The sequence below is a fragment of the Cervus elaphus genome, chromosome X (assembly GCF_910594005.1).
Source record: "Cervus elaphus chromosome X, mCerEla1.1, whole genome shotgun sequence".
Classification (NCBI taxonomy): domain Eukaryota; kingdom Metazoa; phylum Chordata; class Mammalia; order Artiodactyla; family Cervidae; genus Cervus; species Cervus elaphus.
The window spans coordinates 8109495-8117428 of NC_057848.1; the positions used below are offsets into that span (position 1 = coordinate 8109495).

At 42.0% G+C, this 7934-nt stretch overlaps 2 protein-coding genes across 2 annotated transcripts; both read left to right on the plus strand.

Annotated features, from left to right (window-relative positions):
* The first annotated feature begins 2077 nt into the window (after positions 1 to 2077).
* Positions 2078 to 3104, plus strand: LOC122689392 (14-3-3 protein beta/alpha-like). Its single transcript, XM_043895787.1, has 2 exons — positions 2078 to 3043; positions 3097 to 3104. Exons 1-2 carry the CDS (start codon positions 2596 to 2598, stop codon positions 3102 to 3104), a joined length of 456 nt encoding a protein of 151 aa, XP_043751722.1. The 5' UTR covers positions 2078 to 2595.
* Positions 3064 to 7159, plus strand: LOC122689950 (14-3-3 protein zeta/delta-like). The gene is made up of 2 exons (XM_043896800.1): positions 3064 to 3559; positions 4907 to 7159. The coding sequence occupies exons 1-2, from the start codon at positions 3152 to 3154 to the stop codon at positions 5231 to 5233; spliced, it is 735 nt and encodes a 244-aa protein (XP_043752735.1). The 5' UTR covers positions 3064 to 3151; the 3' UTR covers positions 5234 to 7159.
* Positions 7160 to 7934: the final 775 nt, after the last annotated feature.

Below are 7934 nucleotides of genomic sequence, written 5' to 3' on the forward strand. Positions count from 1 at the left end.
GGTGGGGGCGCGCTGAGCACCTCCCCCCACGCCCCCCACCCCCCCCACCCCACCCCAACCCTCGGACCCAACCTCGAGGGAACTTGGCTCGGAGGTCGGGCAGAAGAGGGACACCGGAGACGCCGCCACCGGGCGCGGGTCAAGGGTGGCGGGGCGCCCGGCCGAGGATGGAGGGGCGGGCGGGAAGGCGGAGGAGAGCCGTCTTTCCCACCAGACCCGCACTCTGCACGCCGCCCCCCCCCCCACAGTCTCCCGCGGGGCCCCTCCTCCCAGATGGCTTTCCCTCCCTTACCTTCCAATCCGGCCACGTTAATGATCCTTCCCCAGGTTCAACTATGGAAAACTTGTCAGCTGATCTGTCTATAATTCAGGGATAAAACTATGACTACAGAAAGGAAAGATGACCTGACCTAGGATGGCCATGATGTTCTATAGAACCAGAGAAAACTGGTTAAAATAAAAAAAACAAAACAAAACAAAACTTTTTTTCTTGGAAACTGTAAAGCTGGTTCTTTTGCATATCAATTAAAAACAGAGCTTGTTACAAAGGCCTGCCTAGGGCAGAGCTTGAAGTTAACCATTTCCTGAGAAAACAATGCCCACTTTGCCTGAGACCTCAGCCTTGGGCAAATGAGAACTTCAACACCCCCCTCCCCCCAAAAAAGGGGGAGTCAAAGAGATATTTTCAATCTTAGGCGGAAAACTAGAAGATCTCTGTGTGGATTTCTGTATGTCTCAGTGTGAGTCTTCTGTTTTTTGATAATATTGCTGAAGCTGTGCGTGAGTTCCTATTTAAATAATCTAAAGAAAAGGAAGCCCTCAAGAAATGCAAAGAAATACTCTAATATTTCTAAATACAAGAAAAAAAAAAGCTCTAAATACAAGCAAAAAATGGACCTAAATGAATTTTGGATTCATGTGAATTGGGAACTAGTCAATAGTAAATATCTAGTATTTTATTTTTTTCACTACTCTAATATAGACATGTTTAAGAGTCATTAACATTAAGCATAAACTTTTCACAGTGCCTAGGTTTACTATAACTTAAATATTGCTATATTGTTATCTCTCTCACAGACTGGTCAACAAAGAAATTACCTCTAAAAACAAACCAAAAACACTCCTAAAAAATGGAAATGCGATATGAGCTTTTAGGTAAGCTATTAAAAATAATTATACTTTAAAATATCTGTCTATAGTAGTCTTGATTGAAGGCAGAGGAGAAGGGGACAACAGAGGATAAGATGGTTGGATGGCATCGCTGACTCAATGGACATGAGGTTGAGCAAGCCCCGGGAGTTGGTGATGGACAGGGAAGCCTGGCAGCCTGCAGTCCATGGGGTCGCAAAGAGTCAGACGCAACTGAACTGAACTGAATTTACAATAGTTTCTCCAGATCTTGGCTACCTGAATGTCTATGGTTGTGCTAAACTAAGTGATGACAGTGTATTGAATAGCTAGGTCATTTCATAAATTAAGGTTCTGAAACATTCACCACTTGACAGGGCCTTCGTCTTACACAGAAACTAAAGAGATTTTGGCTATCCATGAATAGTGTCTGGTGCCATGCTGAGATGTGCAGTGTAAGAAAGCTTTTTTTTTTTTAGATAGTATCACTGATACGTATGTTCACCAGTCTGTAAAATGCCAATATAAAAGTCAGTTCTCGGTTGCTTAAGGAAAAATGTATGACTTGTAATTAAAGAAGGTCCGAGGAATGAAATCGCATTTGATGAAGGAAAAAGAAGTAGTTCTGACTGACAGGTGGCAGTTTCAGGATGGGGGAAGCAAAGGAATGGGTACAGAATGGGATAAGGAGGTTTTATGGAAAGTGGACCCCCAGAAAAGAGTTTGTGCCTAGTACAAGGTTTCTTGAGATGTTGAACTGCCTTTGCTAGTGGATTTTAAGTTTCTTTACCTCTTAAATGATCCATCCTAGGTTTACCTTTGAAATCTTTTGTTAACTTTGGCTAAGTGGATAAGTATTCTTTCACAGCCTACCTGACTGTCATGAACCCTTTTGATATTTATGAACAAACCTTCCTAAATAACTGACTTCTAGCTAACTTTGGGATGCTTCAGAGGGCCCCTGAGACCTCCCAAAGAGAGATATTTATTAAACAACCTGAGTTCATTTGGCATGTTAAACTACATGGGAAGTGTTGTTCAGAAGGAGTGATTGAATCTTCTCAAGTTATATTGTATGGTTGATGCTACTAATATAGATATCCTAGAAGTTATGTGACATTCATGAAAATCTGATATGTTCTGATAAAATGCTGTCAGTTATAATTTGAGTTATCATATTAAAGTGTTTCAAATCACAGCAATGACCAGATTTACTTTGTCAATTTCAATTTAATCAGATTTTCAACATGCCTTCTGTGGTTTCACACTGATGCCTTTGCAAAAATACTGCTACTTCCAGATATACGGAAAAGCCGCAGCCGCCGATTCCGGAGCCGGGGTAGCTGCCGCCGCCGCCGCCTCTGCAGCCGCCGCCGCCACCGGAGGAGTGGGCTTGGGAAGGACGTGGTCACCGCGCCCGGAGCTCCACTCGCAAGGTTCTCTGCTCCCTGCAGTCCTCCCACGGGAATGACCATGGATAAAAGTGAACTGGTACAGAAAGCCAAGCTCGCCGAGCAGGCCGAGCGCTATAATGACATGGCTGCGGCCATGAAGGCGGTCACGGAGCAGGGGCATGAGCTTTCCAACGAGGAGAGAAACCTGCTGTCGGTCGCCTACAAGAATGTGGTCGGTGCCCGCCGTTTGTCCTGGCGTGTCATCTCCAGCATCGAACAGAAAACTGAGCAGAACGAGAAGAAGCAGCAGATGGGCAAAGAGTACCGCGAGAAGATCGAGGTCGAGCTGCAGGACATCTGCAACGACGTGCTGGAGCTGTTGGATAAATACCTTATTCCCAATGCTACACAGCCAGAAAGTAAGGTGTTCTACTTGAAAATGAAAGGCAATTATTTTAGATATCTTTCTGAGGTGGCATCTGGAGACATAAACAAACCACTGGGCAGAGCGGCTGTAGCCTGTGAGCTGCGAGATCCAGGGACAGAGTCTCAGCCTCGCTGTTGCCGCCCAGAGACTGCTGATCCCCGTCCGTCCGTCGCCACCTACTCCGGACACAGAACATCCAGTCATGGATAAAAACGAGCTGGTACAGAAGGCCAAACTGGCTGAGCAGGCTGAGCGATATGATGACATGGCAGCCTGCATGAAGTCTGTAACTGAGCAAGGAGCTGAATTATCCAATGAGGAGAGGAATCTTCTCTCAGTTGCTTATAAAAATGTTGTAGGAGCCCGTAGGTCATCTTGGAAGGTCGTCTCCAGTATTGAGCAAAAGACGGAAGGTGCTGAGAAAAAACAGCAGATGGCTCGAGAATACAGAGAGAAAATAGAGACCGAGCTAAGAGATATCTGCAATGATGTACTGTCTCTTTTGGAAAAGTTCTTGATCCCCAATGCTTCACAAGCAGAGAGCAAAGTCTTCTACTTGAAAATGAAAGGAGACTACTACCGCTACTTGGCTGAGGTTGCGGCTGGTGATGACAAGAAAGGGATTGTGGATCAGTCACAGCAAGCATACCAAGAAGCTTTTGAAATCAGCAAAAAGGAAATGCAACCAACACATCCTATCAGACTGGGTCTGGCCCTTAACTTCTCTGTGTTCTATTATGAGATTCTGAACTCCCCTGAGAAAGCCTGCTCTCTTACAAAGACAGCATTTGATGAAGCCATTGCTGAACTTGATACATTAAGTGAAGAGTCATACAAAGACAGCACGCTAATAATGCAGTTACTGAGAGATAATTTGACATTGTGGACATCGGATACCCAAGGAGACGAAGCTGAAGCAGGAGAAGGAGGGGAAAATTAACCGGCCTTCCAACTTTTGTCTGCCTCATTCTAAAATTTACACAGTAGACCATTTGTCATCCATGCTGTCCCACAAATAGTTTTTTGTTTATGATTTATGACAGGTTTATGTTACTTCTATTTGAATTTCTATATTTCCCATGTGGTTTTTATGTTTAATATTAGGGGAGTAGAGCCAGTTAACATTTAGGGAGTTATCTGTTTTCATCTTGAGGTGGCCAATATGGGGATGTGGAATTTTTATACAAGTTATAAAGGTTTGGCATAGTACTTTTGGTACATTGTGGCTTCACAAGGGCCAGTGTTAAAACTGCTTCCATGTCTAAGCAAAGAAAACTGCCTGCATATTGGTATGTCCTGGTGGGGAATAAAAGGGATAATTGGTTCCAGTCACAGGTGGTGTTGTGGGTACTTCTTAGGTTTGGAGCACTTACAAAGCTGTAGTAGAAATGGATATCCCATGGATATTGCATGTTAAACCATGTGTTATCTGTGGAATACTCAGACGCAGTGTGCACACTGTTGACTGCAGCTACAGAAGTGTTCCTTTAGTTGTGACCCAATTTACTCTGGATAAGGGCAGAAACGGTTCACATTCCATTATTTGTAAAGTTACCTGCTGTTTGCTTTCATTATTTTTGCTACACTCATTTTATTTGTATTTAAATGTTTTAGGCAACCTAAGAACAAATGTACAAGTAAAGATGCAGTAAAAATGAATTGCTTGATATTCATTACTTCATGTATATCAAGCACAGCAGTAAAACAAAAACCCATGTATTTAACTTTTTTTAGTTTTTTTTTTTGCTTTTGTGATTTTTTTTTTTTGATACTTGCCTAACATGCATGTGCTGTAAAAAATAGTTAACAGGGAAATAACTTGAGATGATGGCTAGCTTTGTTTAATGTCTTATGAGATTTTCATGAACAATCCAAGCATAATTGTTAAGAACACGTGTATTAAGTTCATGTAAGTGGAATAAAAGTTTTATGAATGGACTTTTCAAAAAAAAAAATAAATAAACAAACCACTGTGTCGAACTCCCAGCAGGCTTACCAAGAAGCATTTGAAATTAGTAAGAAAGAAATGCAGCCTACACACCCCATTCGACTGGGCCTGGCACTTAATTTCTCCGTCTTTTATTATGAGATTCTAAACTCTCCTGAAAAGGCTTGCAGCCTGGCAAAAACAGTGTTTGATGAGGCGATTGCTGAGTTGGACACGCTGAACGAAGAGTCCTACAAAGACAGCACCCTGATCATGCAGCTGCTGAGGGACAATCTCACTCTGTGGATGTCAGAAAACCAGGGAGACGAAGGAGATGCTGGGGAGGGAGAGAACTAATGTCTACCGTGCTTCGTGATCTCTTCAGTGTCACTCTGTACCCTCCACATATATCCCTTTGTGCGATAAAAAAAAAAAAAAAAAAGAAACGTACGTCGACTTTCAATTTTTCACAGCCTCAGCCTAGCAAAAATGGTCCATGGGATGAACAGCTGGTATTTGTATCTAAAATTCAGATTGGTCACATAAATGCCACGGCATTCTGAAGTTTTGATTTTGATTAACATTGACAGGATTACTATGTGTTTCATTAAAAAAAAAAAAAAAAAAACTGAACACTGTGATTATGGGGTTTTGTAATTCAGCAGAACTCTTACTGCTAGAAAAAAAAATAGACCTGAATTATGTGTAACTTTTTGGAAAGTTAAATTTGATTCAAAACAGTTGTCCCTGAAATACAGTTCCATTGTAAAGTTGTACAGAAAGTTATAGATTCTATTGTGACACTGGGACTTGGAGTGGGTCACCTCTCGTTTGGCATTCGAGTTTTACAGTAATTTCTAGTGATTCTGCCCATTCTGATCAGGGCTTTTAGACACTTGGTATGTTGGGGCTTGTTGCCACTGAAAAGTTCGTGACCACAGATGGCCACAGTGTCTTCCTCCATGGAAACTCGAAGCCAGAAATGAACATTCCTGGCGGCAGATAACTGGGTTATGACAGCATGCAAAGGTCCAGTGCTCATAGACCACCTGTGACTCCAGCCCCTTCCCCTATATAGCAGCATGTTTGCTGATTGGCAGCTTGTGCTTAGGTAGTGGAATCTGTTTTCCCTGTAACCATGAGCTCAAGATGGGAAAAAAAAAGCCGTGTATCTTATGAATGGCCTTGTCTGTTTCCTGGGTAATACCTTTAAGAATAATGTTCTGCAGAGATTGTCTTTCACTTGAGGAGTTAAGTACTCAGTGTTTGGGTTCTTCCTAGCTCGGGGCTTTAAAATTTTGAAATCTAAACATTCTTTCCCACAGTCCTTTTTGACTGTTAACTTTAGTCTTCTCTAAATTTCTGTCCTGCTTCCGTACATTTTTTTCTTTGTGCATTCTCTCTCTTTGCCTTTTGTTCATGATTTAGTACTAGATGGGCAGGGACAGGGGGCCCACAGGGGGGTGAGGGATGTTGGCGAGCACTTTGGTGAGCCAGCCTTGCTTCAGAGAGTTGAAAAGAGCTTGCCACGTTTCAGCTCTGTCTTCTTCCAGTTCTCAGCACGGTGGTTGCTCTTCAGTCACACCAAGATCTGACTCCAAAAAGTATTTTTAAATACCCATGGTTTCTCTTTATATTGCAGCCAACCCTGATAATGCTTGTTAGCACCTGTCACCAGCTCTCCCAAGGGTACCCATCCCGTCAAGTTCACAGACAAATGTCAGGGAAGTTGCATGAACACAGCGATGGGGAGAGTCAGGAATAGCCCGGCCTACCAGTCTCAGTCTCCACCTTCCTCCCCGAACATTCCACGTAGCCGTAGTGTCCCATCTGTTTGTCCATCTGCTGAAATAAGAAAAGAAACATTCATGCACTGATTTCAAACAAACCAAAAGGAAAAAAAAAAAAAAAAAACCTCTCTCCTTTCTAGCTGAACAAAAATGTGCAGTTAATACTTGCCGCTTGAAAATGCAGTAGTGAATGTGGAACGAGCCTGTCTGTATATCTGGTAGCTCTCTTGCTTTGTTTTTCCTCACCAGTATTCTGCCTCACGTTTGCTTCTGTGATGGTTATATTGCCTAGCAAGCACACCCGTGGTTGTGAAAATAGTATAGCAAAAAAGAAAAAACCCCAGTTATTGATGTACTAGATTTGTGTATGTCTTTTAAACAGTTCTAGTTTCCACCTTACACGGAATAATCAGGAAAAGTGTAAAAACTTAAAAGTGAAATAAAAATTTTATCAGTTAGTTGGCTGATGCAAAAAAAAAAAAAAAAAGATAAACGGAAAAGACTTTTCTAAGCTTACCCATAAACAATTTTTTTGTTTGTTTGTTATCTGGTAAGCTGGTACCAGATTGGAATTTAGTCTCCTCTCTAGGTTAAGAGAACACACTTTTCTTAGAATGCGGCTTTCAATCACAGATTATCAATTTCTTTACCTTTCAGTGATTTATCTTTGTTTTTATAATTTTTTTTTTTTTTTTTACACTTCGGTAAAGTAAATAACCATTGTTTACGATTATGGTACATGTAGGATGGAGCAAGCTTTCCCCACTCCTACAAATTCTCTTAACCCCTCATATTCTTCTGATGGGACCAAGGTCTCACTTCCCTCCAGAGGGACAATCCAAGCTTTTTTATCAGCTGATCTGCCCCTGATATCAGAGTCAATTTGAGCACTGTTTGGTCTATAATTTAGGCATGAAACTATGACTACCTAAAGGAAAGATGACTTTTTGATGCAGGATGGCCATGATAGTCCTTGGACTTCAGAGAAAATTGGTTAAAATGAAACTTTTCTTCCCCCCCCCCCTTGGAAACTGCAAAGCTGGTTCTTTTAGCATATGCAATTGAAAACATCTAGGTTGTTAGGTCAGTTTTCATTCCAGTCCCAAAGAAAGGCAATGACAAAGAATGTTCAAACTGCTGCACAGTTGCACTCATCTCACACACTAGTAAAGTAATGCTCAAAATTCTCCAAGCCAGGCTTCAACAATACATGTGCTGTGAGCTTCCAGATGTTCAAGCTGGATTTAGAAAAGGCAGGGGAACCAGAG